The sequence below is a fragment of the Bactrocera neohumeralis genome, chromosome 4 (assembly GCF_024586455.1).
Source record: "Bactrocera neohumeralis isolate Rockhampton chromosome 4, APGP_CSIRO_Bneo_wtdbg2-racon-allhic-juicebox.fasta_v2, whole genome shotgun sequence".
Taxonomy (NCBI): domain Eukaryota; kingdom Metazoa; phylum Arthropoda; class Insecta; order Diptera; family Tephritidae; genus Bactrocera; species Bactrocera neohumeralis.
Window position 1 is genome coordinate 29,742,957 of NC_065921.1, and position 26,397 is coordinate 29,769,353.

General features: G+C 37.0%; 6 protein-coding genes across 17 annotated transcripts in view; 3 read left to right on the top strand and 3 right to left on the bottom strand.

The window, feature by feature from the left end:
• The window catches only part of LOC126756497 (transcription factor GAGA), a 60,445-nt gene extending 59,610 nt beyond the window's left edge, over positions 1-835 (bottom strand). For 2 of the 3 annotated variants that reach the window (XM_050469589.1, XM_050469588.1), the window contains exon 1: positions 459-834. The gene's annotated coding sequence lies outside the window, so the exon portion shown is untranslated. Of the gene's footprint in view, positions 1-458 lie in introns of all 3 variants that reach the window. The other variant, XM_050469587.1, reaches the window with a different exon arrangement.
• A 790-nt stretch (positions 836-1,625) lies between these two features.
• On the bottom strand, positions 1,626-2,364 carry LOC126755363 (baculoviral IAP repeat-containing protein 5.2-B). The gene is made up of 3 exons (XM_050467879.1): positions 2,203-2,364; positions 1,962-2,141; positions 1,626-1,895 (listed from the first exon to the last, which is right to left on the bottom strand). Exons 1-3 carry the CDS (start codon positions 2,299-2,301, stop codon positions 1,767-1,769), a joined length of 408 nt encoding a protein of 135 aa, XP_050323836.1. The 5' UTR covers positions 2,302-2,364; the 3' UTR covers positions 1,626-1,766.
• Positions 2,365-2,825: 461 nt separating this feature from the next.
• LOC126755462 (uncharacterized) lies at positions 2,826-4,673 on the top strand. Of its 2 annotated transcripts, none has more exons than XM_050468044.1 (3): positions 2,826-2,923; positions 4,074-4,331; positions 4,402-4,673. In XM_050468044.1, the coding sequence occupies exons 2-3, from the start codon at positions 4,091-4,093 to the stop codon at positions 4,566-4,568; spliced, it is 408 nt and encodes a 135-aa protein (XP_050324001.1). In that variant the 5' UTR covers positions 2,826-2,923; positions 4,074-4,090; the 3' UTR covers positions 4,569-4,673. The 2 variants fall into 2 exon arrangements, with proteins under 2 accessions (XP_050324001.1, XP_050324002.1); XM_050468045.1 differs by having other exon boundaries at positions 4,085-4,331.
• Positions 2,930-4,067, top strand: LOC126755461 (G patch domain and ankyrin repeat-containing protein 1 homolog). Its single transcript, XM_050468043.1, has one exon. The coding sequence runs from the start codon at positions 2,939-2,941 to the stop codon at positions 3,974-3,976; it is 1,038 nt and encodes a 345-aa protein (XP_050324000.1). The 5' UTR covers positions 2,930-2,938; the 3' UTR covers positions 3,977-4,067.
• Positions 4,674-4,817: 144 nt separating the features above from the next.
• LOC126755460 (probable proline--tRNA ligase, mitochondrial) lies at positions 4,818-6,615 on the bottom strand. 2 transcript variants are annotated; one of them, XM_050468041.1, is made up of 6 exons: positions 6,453-6,615; positions 6,147-6,398; positions 5,819-6,080; positions 5,203-5,758; positions 4,976-5,144; positions 4,818-4,915 (listed from the first exon to the last, which is right to left on the bottom strand). In XM_050468041.1, exons 1-6 carry the CDS (start codon positions 6,543-6,545, stop codon positions 4,871-4,873), a joined length of 1,377 nt encoding a protein of 458 aa, XP_050323998.1. In that variant the 5' UTR covers positions 6,546-6,615; the 3' UTR covers positions 4,818-4,870. The 2 variants fall into 2 exon arrangements, with proteins under 2 accessions (XP_050323998.1, XP_050323999.1); XM_050468042.1 differs by having other exon boundaries at positions 6,147-6,388; positions 6,453-6,545.
• Positions 6,616-8,972: 2,357 nt separating this feature from the next.
• LOC126756386 (myocyte-specific enhancer factor 2) overlaps positions 8,973-26,397 on the top strand; it is a 236,369-nt gene continuing 218,944 nt past the window's right edge. For 4 of the 8 annotated variants that reach the window (XM_050469421.1, XM_050469426.1, XM_050469429.1 and 1 more), the window contains exon 1: positions 8,974-9,064. The gene's annotated coding sequence lies outside the window, so the exon portion shown is untranslated. Of the gene's footprint in view, positions 9,065-26,397 lie in introns of all 8 variants that reach the window. The other 4 variants (XM_050469425.1, XM_050469427.1, XM_050469423.1 and 1 more) reach the window with 2 other exon arrangements.

Genomic DNA, 26,397 nt, shown 5'->3' on the forward strand with positions numbered 1-26,397 from the left:
GGCATATGTATATCCACTTTATTATTATTTCTTATTTATAGGTAATATATTTTAATAAATTTTGCGTCAATTCTTGGTTTCTACTTTTTACATCTAAAAATTTAATTTACTGCGAACGAAAGTATATAAGCACAAAAAAGACATAAAGCATGAATGAGAATGAATTGTCAGCTCCAAGTGAAATTTGTTAATATAAGGATTTAACCACTTTTAAATACAACATTCACAATATATTGAAGCATAAAAAATTCCCAATATATAACAATATTTTCCATTTAGTTCTAAATCCATTACATTTCACAATTAAACAGAACAAAAAAATCTGGCAACTTTTGGCGTCATTCACAGCTTAATTCATCGTCATATCGTAGTCGTTTTCGTATAGTATTCGTTCGTATGTTCGTTCGTCTTTTGTCGCCATTTTCAACTTTATTTTGTTCTATAACTATCCCGCTCACCCGCTTTTGCTTCGCACTTAAACACGAAACCTATTGATTTTCACGTTTCTTGTTCCACTTTTACTTCTCGTCTTCTTGTTACTATGTTCATCACACAATATTTCGATTTTGCGGGCTCTTTTTCGCCCGTAGTTTATTAAAAATTCACACCAGCTTCGTATAATCTCGTTTTCCTCTTCACACGCACACACTCTTCTTTCCTTCACTATTTTTGGACTTTATAATTCTTTACGACTTTGTTGCATTGTTCACCGCTTTCCACATTTGCGTTTTTGTTATTTTTCCATTTTTATTATTATTATTTTTTCGTAGAGATTTACATCCTATTTCTCACTTCTTACACCTTCCAATCGCTTCCCTTTGAGCAAGCCTAATGAACTATTTGTTTTGACATCTAATCGCTATGCTACCTTGCTTCCAATCGTAATACACTGACATCTTTTTACTCCTAATTCGTTGGGCAGATATAAAAAAACACTGTGCACAGTTAATCAAGTGGGTGGTAAATACACCATTCTCAATAACTGAATATGTGCGCATTCATTTTATTTGGTATTTGTCGAATTTTTTTTATAAAGTTCACATAAGGACAGGCTTCAGATCATCCCAGTCGCTTTTAATAAAGTAGACAAAATATTTAGAATTGATTTACTGTCCGACTGGAAATGGTTGAGTAGGTTATAAATTGAATATTATTTTTTCAATGTGGCAGTTCTAAATCCTTAACACGGTTGCATATTATGGTAACATACAATGAAATTCTCCTTAAAACCGCCAGTAATATTCAAATATTTTTCATTTACAATTTAATAAACTGACTAGATAATGATTATTAATATTTAAATAAGGTATGCGTCTCTAGTTTATAATAAAAAACACTGCAACGAACCTAAGTTCTAGAAATTCTAGCCAGTTTTGTGAGACGTGTCTATATTTGTGCAGAGAACATATAAGTTTCAAGTTCTCTGGTAGAACCGACTATCATTGGAACGAATTGGGTTCTTCAGACATACATATATTGTTCAAAATAAAGCTATAGAATATTTTTTTTGTAATATGAGCTGTCGTTCTTGGTGTGCCATGTTCTATTTTCCTCACCGTTTGTTGGCTTCACCATTTGCAAAATTTTTATGTCTATGTTATCTAAAAAAAATCTAACTAGCACAATTTGCAAACACAATTAGCATAATTTATTGCAACTAACGCACAAGTAAGGTATAAAACATACAACACATATTACGAATATTTTAATGTTTATTAAATCTTAATATATAATCCTTAAACTATTATACTTATTTTGGCTTCCATTTATTTGCCGAGTAATATTTTTTCTTTCTCCTTTTCGGCATACTTTCGGAACTCTTCTAAAGTTCTGTTTAAGTTTTGATCCAAACGCGCTTTAAGCGCCACATTACATATATTGATGAATTCTTGAACCTTAAAGTAAAGATCAATTACTATATAACTGCAGCACTTCCATATTACTATACACAAAGGACCTACCGTCAATTCAGCCTCTTTTCGTCCGCACTTTACGAAACTGCACTGTGGCGCATGCTTTGCGTGCTCCTTCCATGGGTCATCGGATCGCTCCCATCCATCAAGAGTTTTATTGCAAATATAGCAAGTAACTGTATCTGGTTCGCGATCGTTACCGCTCCAGTAAAAGCCTGCTTCGGCCATCTACAATTGTCAAAACAAAACATGAAGAGCAATGATCAATTTATTTTTGTACCAGTTTTACCTTTTTTGCGCTACATGCACTGCTTTCGTCAAACGGCCACTTTTTAAAACTTTTTAAGCGATTCTTCTCCATCATATTGCCAAACTTTGAATAATCCATTTCAGTGATTTTATTAAAACAAAATACTTATAAACAATGGTTTTGACGCTGTTATGTTCTTCAGCTGCTGTATCTTTTTTCAAACATTCAAACCGCGATATTTTTGACATTTATATGTTTCACAAAATTCAGCTTTTTGTAGAGAACTTCGCAGACCTTAGACCAAATCAAATAATTACAGTGGGTTCACAAGTAATTCAATTAAAAAAGTACGGTTTGCCGTAATATTTAATTAAAATGTAAAAAAAAAATTTAAAACCGAAATGGTTTAAAAAAGAAATGTGGGAATTTATTATAAACATATTTTATTACTAAATTATTTATTTTAAGGGTATTATATTAAAACACAACCAAAACATTTATAAAAGTAATGTGATTTATTATTATATTCATAATATACACATTTAGGTTTATTTAGCTAATCTTTAAATTAACATTTATATCATGTAGAGTTTAATTTTTGATGGATTATTACAAGAGTGTATATATTGTTTTCGCTTAACAACACTGCGCCGTAAGTTGTCATCATTATTTGTCACACAACGTCAATAAATTTCATCACTTTTTTTTATTTGTCTTTGCTGCACGCATATTATTTGGCAGGGATAATCTCTGTTATTTGGTATTATAATTTGATATGGATTCAGAAGATGCACAACTGCATCCTAACTGGCTGGCACTAGCTACAGTTACCTTTCCGCGGAAGCGTTTTGTGCGTGGTCTGGAGTTGCAGAGCAATGAAGAAAATAAAGTGGAAGAGATTAATGCTCAGCTGGGTGGCGAAAGAAATGGCGAAGATGTAAGAAAATTTTACGAAGAACTCACAAAGCATTCCAAAACAAGTGTGCCAACTACAGCGCCAACTATAACTAACCGTTCATTTAATTCAAAGAAATCCGCTCTGTTGAAGTTCGATCGTAATACATTTTTTCGTTTTGCCACAACAAACAACGTGACAGAGTTAGCGCGAATAAATTACCAAGCTGGCGATGTTGATGTGTGCGATGCTTTCGGTTGGACTGCTCTTATGATGGCCGCATGCGAGGGTGCAATAGACGCTGTGCGATTTTTATTACAATTGGACGCTAATAAAAATATTAAAGAGAAAACTGGCCGCACTGCACAAGATTTCGCCATTGAAAAGGGTTACGACCACATTGCAACAATATTACAAACGAGCATTGAAGATATTGAAGAACACGCTAGCCATGAACTTTCTTCTGCAACCGTTTCAGTTGAGCCTTTCTATTGTACCAGTTGTGAACATACATTCACAAACACAACTCGCTTACGACATGAAACGTCAACGGTGCATCAATTTAGTACAAAAGCAATAGGTGCACAAAATAAGCTAAACAAATTTAATATATCCAACAAAAATCGTGGTTTGCAACTTATGGTTAAACAAGGCTGGGACAAAGAAAGCGGTTTGGGCCCAACTCAAGCGGGACGATTGTATCCAGTTAAAACAGTGATACGGAAGAAACGCACCGGTCTCGGCACAAAGCAGGAACCGGCGCGTGTAACACATTTCGATGCGTTCGATAAACAAGCCGTAATGCATAATCGATCAAGTAACTTGCCCAAAAGTAAAAAGCGTTCACGCTGTGACATACGTTCTGAAAAATTACGCGATTGGAAACGCGAACGACGACTTCGGAAAGCGTTGAGCTAATGTTTCAAGTTTAAGTTTGGATGCAGTTGCCCTCTTAGTCAAATTATTTAGGTGATCTATAAAGTTTTAACATATATTATATCCGTATATTCATCAGTTGATCATCAGTGAAAAATGTCTAAAACCGATGAAGAAAAAACTGTTGAGATTATAAAATCAACCGAAGAGGTGGCCGATAAGATTTTGATGAACAAGCAAGAGTTGGTAGAGCTGGATAAACGCAGACAGCAAACACGCGAAGCGATACGTGAGCTCGAAAAGCATGCAGCCAAAGATGAGAAGAAAGTTTGGATAACGGTGGGCAGCATGCTTGTCAAGATGGAACGTGAAAAGGCTTTGAAACTTTTGAAAAATGGTGATTACTTAATTGTTCATTGATAAAAGCGTTTACAAGTGACTAACGGTATTTCATTTAAAAATCATAGATCAAATGCAAATTGAACGTGAAATTAATATCATCACTTCGGATCAAAAAATTTTGGTGAACAAGCATCGTGACTTGGAGCATTTTTCGCCCTATACAGGAACACAGCTCAAAGCGCTCGATCGTAAAGAGTTTGCAGCGCTTAAGGCAAATCTGCCGCTTTTGTAGCGAAATACTAAAGTAAAAAAGTGATTTGTATTTATTTATGTGCATAAGTAATGCTGAAAATAATATTAAACTTAGAATATATTGAATTAGCGTTAACATAAGAAATTGTTCTTTCTTTTACAATTTTACTTTACAGTTGTTAATTGTGTACTTATATATAAAGGGAAAGCTTTTGTTTGTATTCAGAAAATGCATTACTCTATGTAAATACTATAAAATGTTTACAAATGAGAAGAAAAGTGAGTGCATAAATTAAATCTAAACTTTCGCGTGGCTTTGTCACTGTTCAATATTGCTAAGTCTCAACTAATAGACGCCTTATTCGATTTTGCTGGTGCACTATAATTCTGTAAATATCAAAATTTCCGTAATTACATATACATTATAGCATTCTTAATTTTACAAACCAATTTTGTGTTGTAGAGTTCTCGCTTATGGTTTGTATATTTTGCGATTAAGGCTAGTGCTTCGCCTGACTCAACATCCATTGTTTCGCCCGAAATGAAATGCAGTTCAATTTTTGGTACTGCGTTCGCTGCCTTGCTTCCAATTACAACAATGATGGGATAACCCATTCTACAAAACATTATCGTAATTATTAATTTTTAACAAATTACAAATATAACGATACTACCTTTTCGCTTCCAATAGCCTTTTGCCTATCGTAAAATTACTACGATCATCAATCAACACATCCTCCTCATTACAAATACCATTGAGCGCATTACAGAATTCGGTTTCCGCACTATTGGCTAACTTCTCCTCTTTACTACCTTCTTTCGCACCTATTATGCAAACATCAAAAGGTGCTAGAAGTGTTGGCCAACGCAACTCACTCTCCGTAGCGAGTACCTCTACTGCGGCTGCCACCAATCGGCTGACGCCTATCCCATAACAGCCCATTACAAGATTTTCAGGTTTGCCATTCTCTTGTAGAAACGTTGCCTTCAGTGGTTTGGAGTATTTATCATTTAATACGAAAGTGTGTCCCACTTCAATGCCGGCCACGCTGCGCAAATTCGTTGAATTGCAGCGTTGGCAGTGTTTGTCACTAATTGTCTCATTTATTGTTTCAATATTAGCTGCATAACCGCAGGAATCGCAGGTAATTAGTTGATCTTCACCAGTGGCGGCCAGGTAGTGATACTCGTGTGACACGCTGCCACCCATCATGCCGGTAGCGGCTTCCACTGGAATTTAATATATATTTAAATATAATTGTGCAATATTTTGAGTAATTATTTAAGCACCTTTAACAAATGGCACTTGCAGCTGCTGAAAAAGCGCTTCATAAGCAGAATTTATCTGATTGTATGTATGCAAAGCAGTTACCGCATCACGATCAAATGTATAGAGATCCTTCATAACAAATTCTTTTGCTCTAATTAGACCGAAGCGCGGCTTCAACTCGTCGCGAAATTTCGGTCCGATTTGAAAGAGTCTAATAGGCAATTGTTTATAAGAAATCGGTGCAATACTTGCCAACATCGCAGTCACTGCTTCTTCGTGCGTCTAATGAGTTTTAAAAAGTTTTGTTAATAATGTATAAACACTGTTCAAATTAAACTGATTACATACTGGACTGAGCAGGAACTGTTTGCCATGTCGATCTTTTATTAAATAGAATTCGGTTATATCACCATCTAAGCGACCGGATTTTTTCCACAACTCCGACGGCGTCAAAACAGGCAATGTGATTTGTTGTGCGCCTACATCGCGCATCTGGCGACGCACCAAATCGGCACACTTTTCCATCACACGTTGCGCCAGTGGCATTAGCTGGTAGGTGCCATTATAAGCTGGTCTAACCAAACCCAAATCTGTTAGCAACTGCAAAACGATTAGTTTTTAAATCTCTCTCTTGGAGTTGGTCTTTCTATTTACCTTTTGACTACGTGAAATTGCCTCGACATTCTTTACAACGGCGTTCTTTGGTGTCACCAGTACTGGCCAAAACAATCTTGAGAGTCGCTCCATACCGGCGTTTGCCTTGGTCCTATTGATAACGTACAGCTGATCGGTGAATTCAGCGGCAGCTGTTAAAAACACAGGGTGGTTTAAAGAGAAAAAGTAAAATTGCAAAAAAATTTAATATACATACATACATATGTATATATATATATTATATGTGATTTTACAAATAAATTAGTAATTATTTTATTGAGGTAAAGTCTAAAGGAAAACAGTCTTGCTATCATCAAATCATTAGCGTTTTAATTCTCTTTATGATGCATTAAATTATAACATTTTAATATACGCTCTTTTAATTGAACTAATTTAGGCCTCAGTTAATATTATTTGTAAAATTGATAAGTTTAAATTAAAAAAAATTTATATATTTGCAAATATGCATTATAAAAGTAAATAAATTATTTGATGGTTCTCTACACTGGCAACCACCAGCAACCAGCAAACAGCTGTTCTTTGTTTACTTTTTTTACACTAGCTACGCTGAATTCTTTCGCAAACTAGTCTTATTGGCATCGAGTTCACATAAATTTACAATTTTTATAAACTTGTGTACCTAATTAGACGTACTTCAACTGTAAATTAAAGCCGCACATAAACCAAACAAAGTAGGCATGGTGGCTTAATACAAAATGTTAGATATAAAATCCGATTCATAAACTCAATACTCACCAATTGCACACACACATACAATATATCGATGAGGAGTCTACGCTTACTGTGAGCGCACATGTCGCCTTTGACTCTCATACCTGCAAATATATGTACATACATACATACATAAATACCTGTGCTACCGAACCCCACCACCTAACCTGTGATCAACCAATTGCTACTTCGTAGCTTTTTGCTATTTGCAAATACTTCCTCGTTACTTTGTTGCGGAGGGTGGGGGCGGTGACTAGTCGTACATAGAGTGGCGCTCGTTTGATTCATGCGCGATTTGGCGAGCAGCGAGGTGAATTCGTTTTTTCAGTTACAATCGAAGTGAGCGCGTTCGCGGTTGTAAACGCAGTGTAGTTGTCGTTGTCGTCGTCATCGTCATCAATTTGACTATCTCGCACTCGTTATTACTGTGCCATTTGGTAATTCGTTTTATTGTAATCGTACACATTGCGCGTCCGCGTTCCTAATTAATTGTGCATTACAAGTGTTATAGTGTTATTTACTTTAATTATTTAATAAATTTGCGTTGAGCCTTTGCATGCGAGCATATGTTGGGCACACGGGACTCTTTAAAAGTGGCTTAAAGAAACAAAATAAAAATAAAAAAACACGACGCGAACGATTTTCATTAACGCGCACTTCTCGTTAACACGCAAAGCTTCGTGTGCAAAGGAGGTGGAAATAACGCCAAAAAAACGTTCAATATTTGTGTGTTTTTTTGTGATTTTTAAGCGAAAAGTGTGTGAATTCGACAGACGTGCCAAGAACTGCCCCAAAAGTTGAGTTTGTTAAAGTTGGAGTTGTAAAAGTTGAAAGAGGAAAATCGTGCGAGCCTGCTAGCGGACACAATAGCGCAGTGGTATGAATGGTGAGGTGCGTGGTGGGTGATAGGCGGTGGAGCCAACAACACAACCGTTGTCGAAAGCAGCAACGTGCTCTTGCAGTGGCGAATAAACACTCTCAATTTTGGTGTGGGGTATTTTCGAAATTCGCTCATTTCATGCTGATTACTTGCATGTGGTGAATTTGTGTTTTTAAATTAGTCAATGCAACAACAATACACATACTACCAGCGCGTCTACAAAACAAGAACTATTATTTGTACGTCCGAAGCTGAAACTGCATGGGGCGGTGGGAGCGTTGGCAAGTCAAGTCGAGTCAAGTCAAGCCAGTGAAAGAGCGCGAGTATCTTATCGTGTCCGTTGCGTTGCTAATACCGGCTCGTGTGTGTCGCTGCGTATTTTTTCGTTTCTGCTTTAGTGCATTGGAATGCTTTAGCAAATGACAAGATACTTTTGCAACAACAACAAGTGATAATCCCACGAGCGACTAAAAGTTAGTACGAGTGGGTAACAAAAACAAAATAACGATTTAGAAAAGTCATTTTGTTGCAGTGAAATGCTAGTGTAAAGCTAAATTTAATAATAATAATAATAATAATAATAATAATAATAATAATAATAATAATAATAATAATAATAATAATAATAATAATAATAATAATAATAATAATAATAATAATAATAATAATAATAATAATAATAATAAAAAATAATAATAAAAAAAAAAATAATAATAATAATAATAATAATAATAAAGAAAACAACAATTTTTAGTGTTATATTAAAATGAAATTTTTGGTGTTTGTGCAATAAGTAAGAATTTGTAGTTTTGTTGTGTTAAGTAGTTTGCTTTGGCGTAATTACAAAAAAAAAAATTATTATTATAACAAAAGCATAAAGTGAATTAAAATTTTTACTCAAATAACAATAATAATAATTTATTTAAGTGTGTTGAAAATTAATAAACTACGGAACTATTTGGAACTATACATCGGGGTTAAAGCGGCGTCATTTTTGAAGGTGAGTTGCATTCTTATTATTATTTATTCAATTATTAAATGTATGTAATTCGTTACGGCATTACATATTCAAATGCGTGTTGTTGTTGTTAGTTTAGCGTCTGTAATAAATGCCTTTCTAGCGTTAAAATACAATTTTTAGATTTAAGTCTCGCTCTTGTGGATTGTTGCTTAAACAAATATCGCTTATTATAAGAAGAAGTTTCTATCCGGCGGTGGAGTTTGCAACGACTTGCTTCCGTAATGAGACTTATCGACAGTGACCCCATTTAGAATGAAGAACATTAGTATGGAACAATCTAGTTGATTAAAAAAAGAAAAAAAGTTAAATCTGACATCACCACAGCTATAATACCCTTCACAGGTGAATTTAATGTAGCATAAAATGGTATAAAAATATCTTTATCTTGATTTTGATCTGTCAGTCTGAATAACAGCTATATGCTATAGTGGTCCGATCTGCAAAGTTTGTTCGGAGATAGGAGCGTTGCCTTGAACAATAATTCATTAACATTTTGGGAAGATATCTTGTCAAATAAAAAAAAATATATTAAGATTTGATTTTAATCGTTTTATTTGTATGGCGGCTATATGGTATAGTGGATCGATATCGGCGTATCCCAGAAATGAATTTGGAAGAAACGAACGTGTGAAAGATTTCAGATCAATATCTTAAAAACGGGGGGACTAGTTCGATATAAGGACGGACAGATAAACAGACGGACATGTCTAAATGGACTCAGCACGAGATTGAATGATGAGCTGTACGAGATACATACATATGTACATATATGTATGGTGACATTGACATAGTTCAGCGAATTAAGAGACAGTGGCTACGCTGGCTAGGTTATGTCGGCCCAATGGATGAAAACACTTCAGCTATGAGAGTATTCGACGCAGTACCCGCTGGGGAATGCAGAAGAAGAGGAAGAGCTCCCCTTCGTTGGAAAGATCAGGTGGAAAAGAACCTGGCTACACTAAGAATTTACAATTGGCGCCAAACAGTAAAAAGGAAAGAAGTAGAAGGACTTTGTTAGGAACAAAAAACAGGAACATTATTGCGAACTAGGCTAAAATTACTTAAGCAAAAATACGCTATAGAAGAAGAATAATAGCCTCATTAATGGTTGTTATAATACATGAATGTTAAGGTGAGTCAAAAATAACGAATGTTTTTTCGCTTGGTACTCTGAAAAATTGTTAGATGGACACCTCTAAGAAAGCTTTCCAAGTATGAACTCTAGACGGAGGATTTTCTATTTTTTTAATTTTTTTATTCTTAATATCCGATAGAAAGAAATATATCTACTTGAAAAAATATTTCGTTTTGTGGATTTTGTAGCTTTTTTTTACCCACTCTAATGTACATACATATATATTAATATGAACACAACTATATATACATACATATATATTTCTTGATCTTCTTCAATAAAAATCCACTAATTTCCCAACTTCGTTTCAATATTTTTTCGCAGCAACAACTTTATCCACTTATACAAAGTAAGCTGACTATATCAGGACAATTCTACAATGGCTAAAATGCTATTTCATTTAAACTACAAGTGGCTTATCTATGCTTGCTTGTATGTTTGCAACTATCCACATACTGGATATCCAAAGTCCACTTTTATGCACTCGTTTGTTATAAATCTCCTCCTTGCTACTTGCACCTTTCTAGGCGATTGCAGCTATGCTGTGCCACCGCTAGCTCTCATCAGCCTCCACAACATCGCTTCTCCACCTCCTGGCTTCACTAGCAGAAGTAGTACCATCACTATCATCAGCATCACTGCCGTCATTTTATTGTCAATTGGCAATGTTTTCGTATTATGGGTTCTGCGCATGCGCGTCTACGGCACTTTACTGGCCCTCTCGCCGCAGTGCTAAGTGCCCAAGTAGCTGTTTGCGGCAGCTAACGTCAACAAGACCACTTGTTGTCAACTTTATTACTTGTATTTTTTATAGTTTGTTGTATTTGTTATTGCTTTATTGCTGACGCTGCCGTCATTAAACTGATTTTTATTTCGTTTTTCAGTTAAACGAGTACGATCATGAGTATGAGTGCGAGTATGAGGCGTAATGACATTTCTGTATTGTCATTGTTGTTGTGTAGTGATCGCTGTGACGACCATATATTTTTGTTGTTTCTTGTTATTTGTTGTATGTAGTTGGTCTGTAAGTGGTTGTTGTGTGCTGATTTAACAATTTTATGCACGTTTAAGCCAGTTTCTAAATCACTTGTGCGCATCTAGGCTGGAACGGCAGGTGAATTGGTGCGCCAACAATCAAGTATCCAATAGCTTTTACAAAGTTACTTCTGCAGATATCTGTATGTATGTTTACTTGTAGTAGAACTTCCAGTTCTGCGTGGCATAAATCGAAATGTGAAGCACTAAATACATTGGTTTTGATCTCGAAGCAAAAAGAGGGCCGTAAGAACAGGCTTTTATACCAACTCTATTTATGAAATCCACTTCTGTGCCCGTCTTTTCCGCGAATTAATTTCTATAGTAAATTTCGGGCAAGTGACACCACCGCGATGGACTCGAAAAAACTTTCGACAAGAGGTCCAACTTCCGACAACTTTTTGCAGCGGTATGTCAGCAATAACGTGCCAAATATTTTGTTACAATACGTCAGTCATCTCTGGCTTATCTGTTTATTTGCATAGACATACGACTTCACATAATTACACCAAACATAGTCCATCGCATGATCTTGCAGGCCACGCGATATGCTCACGACGCGTGATAATGCTCAAACCAAAATTTTCCTTTAATAAATTTCTTGCTCACTGGCTGTATGGTTTGTAGCGCCGTTTTGTTGGAACCAAAGGTCATCCACATCAATATTCTCCAGCTTAGTCACCAAAAACTCATTAACCATGGTTCTACATATAACATTTGTGAAGAAGTATGAACCAATGGTTTGTGAATTATCATATTTCGACCAAAAATACCATTCCTGAAAAAAGTATTGTCATTGAAAACCACTCGTCTAAAAATACAAACTAAATATGAGTTTATATTTAGAGAATTCTTTGCGGGTTCTAAGCTTATTTTAGTACCTTGAACCGTATATTTCTTTGTCTTCCGCTTACTCAGGGTTTACTGCTGGGGTCTTAAAATAATAACTCTCCTCGTCGAGGCTCAATATTAATATTTTCGGACCTATTGGGTCCGCTAGAATTTAGACTTTACATATCCCCATAGGAAAAGATCTCACAGTGGACAGGTAATATCACACGATCTTGGTAGCCAATTGACAGACCTGCCGACAGAAGTTCTCTCACAACAAATGGATGCTACGGTTCAAAATATTTTTTGCGCAGTAAAAGTACATCTAAACCATTAAATTCTCTTTTGAAAGTGACAGTGCTCGCATATTTTGCTAATTATTTGTGAATATTCGATTGTTTTATGAGACCTATATGTCCCGTTAGTTTTATTTGTTGGTATGTGCGTATTTTGCTGCATAGAGGAGGATGCGTATCTTTGCTACAACAAAATAGTGGTCAATGCTAGGACCTCGGAGCGTACGCACATCTAAAACGTTGTAGACCTATCTTCCGTCTATCACAACATGATCCATCTGGTTGGTGGCTTTTCGATTGCGAGACAGCCAGGTAGCATAAAATATTTCTATGCTGGAATCTTCTACCACAGATAACCATATTTCGGATACCGGTGAAGTCGATCAGCCTCAACCCATTTGAGGATGTTTCATCAGGCTGAATTAATCGACCGTTGTCCCAAATATACGTTGGTCATGTCGTCCGAATGGATGAAAACACTCCAGTTCTCACAGTATTCGACGCAGTACTCGCCGGGGGAAGCAGAGGAAGAGGAAGAAATCTACTCCGTTGCAAAGACCAGGAAGAACGACTGGAATACGTCAATAAAGAAGAAGAAGAATATGTCCTGCTTAGTGTTTGCTGATGGGACATGTATGTTTCATCCCCATAGGTCCTTCTGAAGGAAGTGGGGTTTTAATTTTGTGATTTTGCTCTACTGATTGCTTTTCGGTTTGAAAGGGTTAAGTTTTGTCTTAAAAGTTAAAATTTCGGAATATACATATTTCTCTTGTCTTTTCAAATATAGTATATTTTACAAATTCCCTAAGTTTCACAATACCATGTTTCCGCCCAGGGAGATCAGTCACAAAACCGATTTTTGTGGGACAAACTGGAGTAAATATTGGACTTCAGACGTCCCACTGCTCGCAAATGAGCTTTAAAGAGTCATAAAATCATGATAAAGTTCACCTTCTTTCGACGAGAAACCTCCTTTTGGCGGAAACTATTGCGCACAGATTGATCAGGTTGGATTGCAGTTCACAAGTGAGTTTTCGATGATCATTTGTGGGCACAGTCCTCTTCTTCCAAGTAAAATCATCGCTTTTGGTGGGAACTCTCGAGACCATCGACCACAATGCTTCGGATTTTTCGATAGAAACAGTAAGGGCTCTCAGTAATGGAACATTTTTAGCCTTACTTTATTTTATAAAATGTTGTATGTGTTGCCTTTTAAGTATTCAATTTTAAATGCGCAGTGTTCCCGGAAACTAGGCGTCGAGACCAACTCTTTATGCGGAGTATTTGAATAATTATTGGTTCTATAGTATAATCAGCACGACGCGACGGTGCGAAGAAGGGCAAATACTTTATTTTTATGCAAACATACGTATGTATGTACATGGTACGGTATGGTGGATATGGGTGGAGGTGTGTCTGCCAAATATTTGCGCAAAAGTTTTATTCCAGACGTTTTATCATATTTACAATTTTTTTTCGTTGAATTGTTCTATCTCGCAGTTGAAATTCATCAGTAAATAAGTTTGTAGTATGTATAGTACATATGTGTGTATGTATGCGAGCTTACCTCCACTGCTTGGCCCGCATTTGTGAAAAGAATGGACTCTTGCACGTCGCTGATCTTGGATTGTTGATGAAAAAATAAACAAAAAAATATTTAAATTGTTAAGAATAAATATAAAATATGATTTATAAATAAATTAATAAATAATAAAAAGTGTTTGTAGACAGAAAAAGAGAAATAAACAAAACTAAAAAGGAAAGAAAATACAATTTATTATAAATTTTACCATCAACAATTTAAGACGCTTTTAATTACTCAGCTGCTAAGCTAAGTACGTTGCTTTGAAATAAAAAATGATATTCGATAGAATTTCATTTCCGATAGTGAAGTAAGAGAGACGCGCTGAATGCTATAACAAGTCAGTTAGTGAATTTGGTAGCGCTGCTCCATCATACGAAGGTCTCGAATAGTTCGTTGCTCTTTACTATTAAGCCAAGATTAGCATGAAAATTTTTTATGTATATGATTTTATGATAATAAAATGTCCTAGTTTTTTGTTTCCATAACGATTGTAGTGTCCACAAACTTTGTGCCTTATATTTATACTCGTTTCTTAATCCGTCGAAAAAACCCGGCATTAACTGTTTGACCCTCGTTTTGGGATTTTATCGCCTGAAGTTTGTAACACCCATAAGAGAACGCCGGAGACTTTACAGTACACAGAGCCATGGACAAATCCGTAAATAAGTTTAATAGGGAAGGACTCTTAAAGTCGATATGATTTAATAAAGTCGTTGGTCGATGCAAATCGTCGAATAACAACTCGAGAGATTGCTGAAAGATTAAATTAGACTGACGAGACTGTTCACAAGCACATGAAACGTCTGGGATCTTAAGGATTGTAAATAAAATGCAAAATATTTAATTATTCGTCAATATTTATTTTTTCGCCTTCGAAGTAATCCCCACCCGATGTATTACACTTATGACAACGATTTTCCAGTCCTCGAAACACATTTCATAAGAACTTTTTGGGATGGCCTTCAGCGAATTTTGTTTTATCTCTTCGATCGACTGAAGACGGGTTTCATGGAGAGGCAACTTCAGTTTGGGGACCAAAAAAAAACACATTGCGCCAAATCGGGTGAATACGGTGGTTGCTCGATGGTATTCATTGCGTTTTTGGCTTTAAATTCGTCACATTCGTGGCTCGATGAGATGACTCATTATCGTCGTGTAAAACCAATGAATTGTTTTTCCACAATTACGGCTGTTGTCGACAGATGTTTTCACACAAATGCCTCAATACCGCCAAATAGAACTACTTATTGACCGTCGCTCCCTCCGGAATAAATTCATGATGTACCAACCCACGAATACCGGAAAAAATAATTAGCAACACCTTGTATTTTGAGCGGCTTTGCCGTGGTTTTCTTGGTTTCGGCTCGTTTTTTTTCCTCCATTCCGATGATTGTTGACTTGTTTGTATGTCAAACTCAAAAATCCATTACTCATCGGCAGTTATAATGCTCTCCATGAATGTTGGATCGGAATTCGCACGATGAAGCATGCCCTAAGAAAATGTTTACGGTAGTCTTTTTGAAAAAATTCAGCTTTATCGGGACGAGTCGGGCAAGAACGTGTTTGATACCCAAAATATCCACCAAAATCATCAGAGTGGACTCCCGAGAGTTGTCGGGCTCTCTTGCTTATATTTGCCATAGTAATTATACGACGACAAAATTAAGAGACAGCCGCTACGCTGGCTAGGTCATGTCGTCCCAATGGATGAAAACACTCCAGTTCTGAAAGTATTCGACGCAGTACCCTACGGGGGAAGCAGAAGAAGAGGGAGATCTCCACTCCGTTGGAAAGATCAGGTGGAGAAGGACCTGGCTGCGCTTGGTACCTCGAATTGGCGCCATTTAAGAAGAACAATATTATTAAAGACAGTCCTACCAGCTTATCCAAATATATATTTTTTTTGAAATATCATTTACCCGAAGAAATTTAATTACAATTTCCGGTTTTTTTTGTCACAATATGTATATGACCATGGATAAAACATGGCACCATCAATAGCCAGATATCCGAGTGGACTGCACACGATGAACCCGTGAAAAAACGCAACAGTGGGCTAACAAGGTTATGGCGTCTGTATTTTAAGATTCGCGTGCAATAATTTGTTTTGACTACCTTAAAAAGGAACGACCGTCAACAGTAACTATTACAAAGCGTTATTGGACCATTTGAAGAACGAAACCGCCAAAAAATGGCCGCATTTGAAAAAAAATAAGAAAGTGCTGTTTCACCAAGACAATGCACTACGTCACAAGTCAGTGAAAACGATCGCAAAAATCCATGAGTTGAGCTTCGAATTGCTTTCGCATCTACTGTATTCTCCAAACCGACTATTTCGTGTTCTCAGATCAGTTCAAAGTAATGCTCGCTGGGACGAAATTTTCCTCGAATAAAGAGATGACCATCGAAACTGAGGCGTATTTTGAGGCAAAAGACAAATTGTACCACAAAAAATAGTAACGTAAATTTGGAGAGTCGCTACAATTAGTGTATCACTCTTGAAGGGAACTGTGATGGATAAAAAAACGAATTTTGCCAAAAACATTTGGTTTACTATGGTAGGGGACTTTTCAATTCTCCTGTTACAAACTGTACGACAAAATTCAAATGTTGTATGGAAGCCTTTTTTCTTAAGTTAAGCCTTACTTTTTCGAAATTATTAACTTCATTTCATATTTTTCGCTTTTAAATTTTTACACCTTTTCTATTTTCGCCTTCTGCGTTAAATTTGTTTTAGGTGAACAACTTTTCTTAGCAATTTTTTTTTATTCTTTTCTTACGTTTGTTTTTCCAATTTCGTTAAATACTTTCAATTGTTTACTTAATTATCCAACATATATGTACGTTATTGACACATTTTAAATTCTAGTATATTTATGAACCATAACTCTTCCTCCTATTAACTCTTTGTGCCATTTATATGCACACACACAAACACTGACGCTTGCAGCAGTACGAGTTTTAAGCCAAAACGCGACTTGTTAGCAAAATGCATAAACATAATTCAATAAATAAATATTATCTAGCTAGAAATAGTAAATTAATATTATAAATAAGCATATGTGTATGTATGGGTAGGTGTGTGTATGCGTGCAGTTCATAATGACGCTTTGAGTGACCTTGTCATAGTTCAAACACCCTGCAGTGTGAGCCACTTGCTTTCCGAACCGGTCACAGTGTTGAGCTTTTAAATGTCGACTTGATGTTATGAAGATTGAATGTCATGGACGGAGAGGTGCTGTGCTCGCTTGCATGTACATTTATGTGTGTGTATGTGTGTATTTATGCATATACATATGTATTTACTTGCTGTTGTTGGCTTACGCTTGGCAGCACGTGAATCTGCCATTTAGCTGCTTACGTTGTAATGAGTGGTGCAGGTTGCAGCTATGTAATGAACATATATGTAAATGTGAGTATGTATGGCTTGTATATAAATATATTATTAACCATACATACATAAATATATAACAGTTTAAACAGTTGTGAATGAAAACGCAAGCAGTAATGATTATTTGCTGAGCTATCTCAGTCTATTTCAAATCTATAAATCAGACTAGATCTTTATGAACAATGTTTGTATGTATGTTTACTTGCATATACATACATATATGTGTTTATATCCATGTTCATACATGCAGACATATTATTTATCCACTTTAGTATCGTTTTCCGTACATCGTACTCTCACAGGTGGCTAGCAGAGGATGCTCCAGCAGCTAATAAAGTAGCGCAAACCGGTGTGGATCGGTTATCGAATGCGAAACTGAGCGTAGAAAAATAATTTACTGCGAGATAATTTAAATGTTTGCATTTTCGCCCTCGAGCGTATTGGCCGAACGCGTTCATTGAGGCAGCGTGTGAGCAAATCGGCAGCGCAAATACAGAAATGATGAGCAAATGTGCTCGTATAAAGCAGAAAATTGAGGAGACTTTCCCCAACAGTGCGGTCACATAAACGCACACATACCTACACATAAATATATATATATATAAATTCTTTTATATATACATATGTACATATATCGGCTCTGCTGCACCACGCTATGAAATGAGTAGACCAATTGTAAGCGCTGGCTACATTGTGACCTCTACCGATTCCGCGTTACAGGTTGGCGGCGGTTTCGAACCGCCATCAGCCGGTGAGTTTAATTTCATTTTGCACGCAGCAAATCTGTGGCACATTATAAGCGCTTGAAGTGCGCGGTAAGTGCATTGTAGTTACGCCGGCGGAGACCAGAAGTGGACTTTATTAATTTTTATGACACTTTAGGCGCTTCTTAAGAAACGTATACACAATGTAGTGTGCGTGTTAGTGAAATATGTAGGAGATCGTTTAAATATCCTTCGTGTCTGTACTTGGTGGCACATAAGCTAATTATCTAATTTTAAATTTCCTTGAGCGCAGCATTTATAAGGATGTCAGTTGATTAACAAATTCGCAAAGAGAGTAGATTTAATAAGCATCTCAACTATCAAATGACATCACATCGCACAATTTTGTAACCCGATCGATATCATATGCTTGCAAGAGATTTATGTAATCCAAGCTGTGCGTTAACCCGAAGTGTGATCCGTAGCCTGTTTTGCAGACACCACATATAATTCAGATCTTTTCATTTTATTGGAAAAAAACTTGATTGTTGTCGTAGTTGCTCATTGAAGCAAGGTTATGGCAAAGACAAGGTCTTTCTGTAAGTTTTTGCTAAAATAAAGGGCGACTTGGTGTAAAGGATATCTCAAAAATATATTGTCGTTTACAAGGTTATTGAGATAGTTATACGGTTTGGTTTTTTCTCATTTCCTTTTCACAATATCTGCGAAAACATCTCAGTAGAAAATGCTTGGAGAGAAGTTTGTTATGTTCCTTAAGCGGAAACATACGGGACTCGCTATGTTAATGTTCGACCGTAGACATAAAATACCGTCCTGTTATAGTCCGGATTGAGGTGCTCTGACATGCCTGAAGCTTCTACGTCTGTTTTCACTACGTCCAGACGACCATATCGGCGCAATGCAGTTTAGGACCAACCGACCGATTGTGTTGTGTGTTGTCAACCACATTTCTATGTGTTTTTCGCCATGAACTGTCTGCTAGCGACTTGAGGATTTTGTTGCGGCTCTGTACTTTGGTTGTTATTGCGGGCGTTTGAGGAGTGAAGGTGCACAGGCTGTCTAGTGTTAACCCAAAAATGTTAGGTTTGTTAACTGTCGGAAATTTATCTTTATCAACTGCAATCTGTCTGTACTCCTTCGTCCAGTTCGTAAATATGGTCGCAGTGGATTTATTGGGGGAGAGTGTTAGGTTCCTTGCAGAAAAGAAGCGAGAAAGGTCGGAGAGATAGAAGTTTACTTTTAAGCACATGCCATCGATTTCATTGCTCGTTGTCAATAACGTGCAAACATAAGCGTAAGAGGTGATAGGAATTCCTTCTAGCGGTTCAGTGAGTTTCGAAATGTTGAAATTAAACAGTAAAGGGGAGAGGACACCACCATGCGGGACCTCCTGTTCAATTTTTCTCTATTTGGAAATTTTACCTCGAAACAGTACGATTGCCGACCGCTCAGGTAGGTCATGGTCCACTTCTGCAAGTCAATACAAGTTCAGCGGTATGGGGTTCATCATTTCACAGGGTGGCTTTTGGTTTGGGCCATGAACTGTCTGGGCGTTTATGACGCTAAGTGCCGTGCATCTTGCATAAGCCATGCTGGTGGTCTGTTAGACTCGGGTGGTGAATAAGTTTTGGGAGTAGCAAGGCATCAAGGGTCTTCACTACTGGGGAAAAGAGAGCTATCGGGGTATGTTTCCAGGTTTCAGGTTGGGGGGTTTTCAGGTTTCAGTAGTGAGACCACTCTTCCAGACCTAGTGATCCTTAGTAATGTCAGATGGAGATGCAGTTTACATTGAGCTGAAGTATTCTTCATACAGGACGTCAACGAAGTTTAATAGAGCTTTGATATGTAATTCTGATACTTCATCTAGTTCCTTGAACTGCGAAGCTCCTAGATATCTCGGCCCAGTTGGCCGAGTTCTAGATAATGCTGAACAGAAGCACAAGAGGTGTTCCAGCGTCTATCTCATGCCTATTTCCTTGCACTTCCTGCATGTATCGTCGTTACTTATCGCCATCCAGCACGCATGGGATGCCAGTAGGTTGTGACCTGTCATTAGACCACAGGTGCTGCGGTTCTTTCGTGTGAGCAAAAAGCTTGCGTGTTTTCCTTCGGGTCTCTTGCGCATGTCCTTAATACATTCCATTTCGCATTGATCCGTCTGTCTTCCATGTTGGAAATCTCATTGTTATTATTGTTTTTAGTGACTTCTGTATTTACTGTTCTGGTTCGGAAGCCAGACGGATGGCACTTATGCATCACATCTGTTATTTCGTTTCCCGAAATTCGTTTGTGGCCCTGTAACTCAGTATATAGAGAGATAATTAGCTCATGAGTGAATCAAGTATCCGCTAAGGAACTTGAAATGTTTTTATTAATCACTACATACTCCACCAGAATTTAGCTCATTCTCATATACGTTTATAGTAGGATGAAGAGGCGAGGATAACAAGTGACTGGGTTTGTAGTAAAATATATTACGCCTCTTCATGAGTTGAAATATATTGATAAGTTGGTACGTGCCAATTGTAGAAATCTTTAATAAGTATATATAAGTTATCTAAGCATAACTGTAGTATTTCCGTTCGCATTGTTTCCTGTATGTAAGATATTAGATCTGTTCGAATCAAATCTCCTCTTACCAATCAATCTCAGCGTGATCAATTAACACAGAGCTCAAATTCAAAATTTGTTTATAACCTATTACATATATTACTTATAACTATATACATCCGGTTTTGACACGCATAACTGCTGTTTGATCTATTGCTGTTGTAATCGATGTGCAATTTGTAATAATGGGTGATCCAAGTAGAAGTACTTTTTTAAAGCCTTTTTTGTCATGTTATTTTTGTTCAGTATTGTTTGGCATTTCATCATGGATTTATTACGAAAAATCATGTACTGTAAATAATGTGTTTCGTGTGCTTCGCTCAACTGATGGTCAACATAATCGGCTTACTGAGCGTACTATTCGAAACACCATAATCTTGAGATTTTTTATTGGATAATGTTCGACCGAATAGACAATGTTCAGCACGCAGTAAAGAAAATATAGCAGCCGTAGCTGAGAGTGTACACGAAGTCCGGGAAGAGTCGATTTGACCACAGCAACTCGGACTGCTATATGCTCCTGAAAAATTGTAAAAAGATCCGACATTTTCGAGACAAAATTTTGTTCACCGATGACGTCCATTTCTGGCTCAATGGGTATGTAAATAACCAAAATTGCCATATTTGGAACGAAGAATAACTTGGATAGATCCAAGAGCTGCCATTTCACCCAGAAAAAAGCAACGGTTTGGTGTGGTTTGGGTGCCGGTAGAATCATTGGACCATATTTCTTTAAAAATGCCGTTGAGAACGTAACCGTCAATGGCGCCATGATAAGCGACTATTTGATGCCTGAAATTGAAGCTCGTGATCTCGGCGACATTTGGTTTCAACAAGACGGCGCCACTTCCCACACATCGCATCAATCAGTGGATTTATTGAGATAACTCTTTAGCAGATAATTTCATGCTTTGGGCCGGTCGATTGGCCACCAAGATCTTGTGATATCACACCGTTAGACTTTTTCCTGTGGGTATATGTAAATTCTAAAGTGTATGCGGACGATTCCGCTTCGATTCAGGCCTTGGAGCAAAACAGCACGCGTGTCATTCGCCAGATACCAGTCGAAATGCTCCAATGGGTCATCGAAAATTGGACTCAATGGATGGACCATCTGAGACATGGTCGCGGCCAACATTTGAAAGAGATAATCTTCAAAATATAAATGTCAAAGATTATTCTTTCGAATGATAACAAACATTCCCCATAAAATATGAATTATAAAGAAGCTCGAAATGGATCACCCTTTACATACAAATATATTATATCAGCCACTTTATACCAAACAAGACACATAGAAATCCACGCGTATATTGATTTAAAGCATAGACAAACATGAAAAATTTGTAAAGCGATCCAGCTACTGATTTTCCCACAGGTCTCATTTCTCCGCGTTGTCTAGTAATATGTATGTATGGTTAAGTATATGTACATATATATGGTGAAAATGACTATTAATCTTTTATATGATAACATAAATAGTGTCGCAACTATTTATATTACTCATATTTTCAGTAAAACTGTTTGTTAAATTCTGTTTAAAAGAGGGCTGCCCTGGTTATACGTGAACTAGGTATATTATATTTGCCACACAGTTTGTGGAACTCGGAAGAAAACTTTGAAGACCCTATATACTGTACATATAAATGATCAACTTGACGAACTGAGTCGATTTTTGTCTGTGTGTCCCTCAGTTTTGGATATATCGTTTTGAAATTACCAAATGGACCTCTGAAGGGTATTATGGCTTCGGTGCAGTATAAATTAACATGTTTCCGTATTTAACCTTAGATTGCGAGTTTTAATCTTCAAATATTTACTTTAGAAGCCTTTTGATTGGAAATAAATCATCGAAATAGTTTTTAAAAACTAAATAAGCTTAGTCCTGTTCAATAGAAATCTTCATACCAGAATTCAACATAAAAGAGATAAAATTAATGAATGAAAGTATGTGTACTGGCTAAGACAATTAGTATCTGTAGCCTAGAATCTTAACATTGTGATCACTTCAAGGAAGAGGATTATTGGGTTCCAACGAGTAATTGAGTCTCTCTGCCGCAAAGTACAGACCATGAAATTGCGGATGAATACCTTTATATCGATGAAGTCAAGTTATTGGCTATTCATCCTTTCTAATCCCCGTCCTTTTCGATGGATCCGGGTGGATGCTAACATACATTGGGGTAACTTTTGGTGAGTTCGAAGAAGATGAAGAGTTGCTATGAGTTTGAAGACAGCTTAATCAGCGCTCAAGGTCAGATAAGGTTAAGTTATCGTCAATTAATCTTTTCTAATTCCCATCGAAGTTCGAAGAAGTTGAACGGTTTTTATGAGTTTAACGACAGCTTAATCAGAGGTTCGAGGTCAGATAAAGATCAATCGGAGAGTACTAGAAGAGAAGAGTATTTTAGAGTCAACTTTGCATCAATCAATCATGTTTATTATAAATCTCTTGGATCTACTTGGAATTCCTAACTTTTTATGAAGATCGGATGCCATAATATCGACTTTGGGCGCTGAAACTATCAATTTGACGTAAATTAGGTTAGTTTCTACAGTTGTTGTCACACTTCTACGGCTAAGGGTAGTTCTCTGCGAAACCAAAAAAAACTCGTATCACAGTATCATAACGACTCTATAAAACATTTTGAACTAATCATCTGCTTAGATGATCCCCACTATCTAACTAATTAAAAGTATATACTATATGGTTAGCTTCTACAGTTGATCCACAGGACGCGTAACTGTCAGACTTCTACTGCTAAGGACAGAAATCAGAAAAACTCGTATCGTTGTATCACAAAGACTCCATAAAACGTTTTAAACTCATCAGAAATATGTTTAGATGATCCCCACTAGTTTAACTTGATACATAAGCTATAAAATTTTAGGTATTTCAGCCTCTGACAAAACTTGCATTCATTTATTCATACCTTAAACATACCAAATGCAATAAATTATAATCACACAGTCGTCGTTTTGATTCCCCGCCTCTTGCCCTCAACAGCTTGTAACCGATACGCTCATTATTTTGCGGTCGAAGTGTGTTTAATTTCTATTCAAAATAAGCGCAGCGTAACAAAGTGTTCTTAAATAGTTTAATGAGTCGACGAAAGTGCACATAAAGTAATAAAAAAAAAGTATGATAAAGCGGGAGAGTAACACAAAACAATCAAAAATTCTACAGCGTTAAATGAGCTTAACGAAAGCGTTGTAGACACATTCAGTTATGCGTCACGCAAGTAAGCAACAACAACTTTTGCAAATTATAACAACAAAGTGTTTAGAAAAATCTCTCAGCACGGAGTGTTAACTGCCCTAGGGCAGTCACAGTTCGTCAGCCAGGCAGTCACCGCTCTCCCACAATGTTGTTGCAGTTCACTCATTGTGAGCGAGTGGAGCGCACAAGTGGACGCCAACAGCTAACGCTTACGAATTTTAACAGCAAAATAAAAAAGCGCAACACATACACATACTGGCTTTGACATACATATTTACACCTTTAAAATTCACCACAGCAGTTTCCTGAAATTCATTGCGGAGCATGAAATTTGTAGAGAGCGAATATCAAGTGTGAGCGAAACAAGCAAACTTTGCTGAAAAATTTGCACGGCGGGGGGTAGTTCATGAAAATAATTTTTTTTTCGCTTTGTTCACCATTTCGCATATTTGACAGTCGTAAGTGACACGTGCTCTCAAGAGTTTAGTTAACGCAGCTTTTCGAAAATCCGCACGCGCTCTCTCTCTCACAATAAACCACAAATTCACCACACTAGCAAAACCACTTGTTGATTTTTTCGAGTGACATACCTTCACCTTTTCTTAGTTAATATGGTTAATTCGGAACTGTTTTGAGAATGTAAACACTTGAGCTTATGATACTCGTATAGCTCTCTATCGGCAAGTAAGAGCATAATTCCATTTAATTGCTGTTCCATTTGAGTTTGTCTTTTGTAGGCGAGTTGAATTCTTTACTGTAGAGCAGTTTGAAATGAATTAAAAGTTAGAAATCAACGAAAGCGGATGTGCTGAAAATTTCTCTTGAAGAAACGAGAGTTTTGATGGCCATCTCAAGGCAAACATCGCGTATTTTTTTATTTGATCATAAAGGGTGATCCATAATGAGGTTCCCCACTTAAAAAAAAAGACACAGAAACATCAAACTTAACTTTAGGCGAATGTTTATTATCATACGAAAGAACATTCTTTGGCACTTAGTTTTTGAAGATTGGATGAGACGTAGCCGACGACGTCTCAAATGGTCCATCCGTTGTGTCTAATTTTCGATGACTCTTTTGAGCATTTCAACTGATAACTGGCGACACACGTGATGATCCAAACTTGAATCGTTGCAGGATTGTCCGCATAGACTTTAGACTTTACATAGCCCCACAGGAAAAGGGCTTGGTGGTTAATCGACCGGCCAAAACGTGAAATTATGTGCTCACCAAAGGGAGAAAGGGAGACTTTCGAAAAATTTTGCTTTTCAATCTCTCTGAAGCAACACCTAAGTGGTATTGTAGCAAAGCGTATTTCCTTTCCAGTTGGTTCTCGCTAGCCTTGAACTTTCGAGTATATTTTTGTTAGATGAAGAACTTTTGATCTAATTCTATATGTAACTTAAAACTTATGGATATCTTAGGTTAGATGGCCGATCAAATATCGCACGTGGACTACTTTATGTAGTCGTTTGTGATGCCATAAAAAGAAGAACTCCTGTGTTCGAATTATAAATTAGCAAAACGCTTAGTAGCCAATATAAATTTGCACAGGTGTTTAATTTCCATTCCTGCCGGCTTGGTGAGATATCCGAAGGTATTCACACCCAAGTGCTTAAGTCTTGACCTCTCCAACGCGGTTAAGAAGGAAGTGTTGAGCTGTTTCCACCTCATCTTCTTTCATACAGCTTCTACAGATGGTATCTGGTAGGATTCCCAGCTTTACTGCGTGGACTAGGGAAAGACTGGCCTTACTGAGGGCAAAGAGATCACTAGATCTTTTGGCATTGATCTTGGGTCAAAAGGCTTTTGCGACAGCGCACGTACTGATTGTCTCCCAGCGCTGATCAAGCGTCCGAGAAACCCAGCCGTTAAGCAGTAGACCACAAGAGGATGCAGGAGCATCAATCCGCTCTCATTCTACCGATAGCAGCTCTAGGAAGCTTTTCTTTGCTAGCTCATCAGCTTACAGTTTCCTGCGATTCCGCTGTGGTCTGGCACCCACACCAGTCTTATCACAAAGATACTCGATGCTACTGATAACGAGGTTAGGCACTCTTCGACCAGCCCTGAACGCACTTTAAATGAGTTCAAGGCTAGTATAAAACTTATAGGACTATACATTGGTGAAACAAAATTCGTATGGCCTTTTTCGTCTGGGGTTTTTTAGCATCACTGGAAGCCATAAAATCCAAGTTGCTGACAATACTTTTTGTGTTTGGAAATTTTTCTCAAAGCTGAATCCAATGCCTAACCGGTTATCCAATATATTGTTAGGATGTAGCTCATAGTTCGGACCGATTAGATAAAAATTATTCTATATTCTTGAGTGAAAATTTTTGTTTTTATGCCATAAAATGTTGCTCAAATAATTTTGAGGATTGTTACTGAGGTAAAACTCACTGTCCGGTTATAAATTAGGGTATCTTTGAGTTATATTTGTAAATCTCTCATCATGTACTTCTTCTTCTTTATTGACGTAGACA

Bases quoted from the DNA above. Each gene is read 5' to 3' on its own strand.
- LOC126755363 (XM_050467879.1), bottom strand. From the start codon at position 2,301: ATGGATTATTCAAAGTTTGGCAATATGATGGAGAAGAATCGCTTAAAA. The intron at 2,142-2,202 runs GTAAAACTGGTA...TGACAATTGTAG, and splicing joins GTGCATGTAGCGCAAAAAAG to ATGGCCGAAGCAGGCTTTTA. The intron at 1,896-1,961 runs GTAGGTCCTTTG...CTTTACTTTAAG, and splicing joins GAAAAGAGGCTGAATTGACG to GTTCAAGAATTCATCAATAT.
- LOC126755460 (XM_050468041.1), bottom strand. From the start codon at position 6,545: ATGGAGCGACTCTCAAGATTGTTTTGGCCAGTACTGGTGACACCAAAG. The intron at 5,759-5,818 runs GTGCTTAAATAA...ATTAAATTCCAG, and splicing joins GCAAGTGCCATTTGTTAAAG to TGGAAGCCGCTACCGGCATG. The intron at 4,916-4,975 runs GTTTGTAAAATT...TGATATTTACAG, and splicing joins AACTCTACAACACAAAATTG to AATTATAGTGCACCAGCAAA.
- LOC126755462 (XM_050468044.1), top strand. From the start codon at position 4,091: ATGTCTAAAACCGATGAAGAAAAAACTGTTGAGATTATAAAATCAACC. The intron at 4,332-4,401 runs GTGATTACTTAA...TAAAAATCATAG, and splicing joins TTTGAAACTTTTGAAAAATG to ATCAAATGCAAATTGAACGT.
- LOC126755461 (XM_050468043.1), top strand. From the start codon at position 2,939: ATGGATTCAGAAGATGCACAACTGCATCCTAACTGGCTGGCACTAGCT.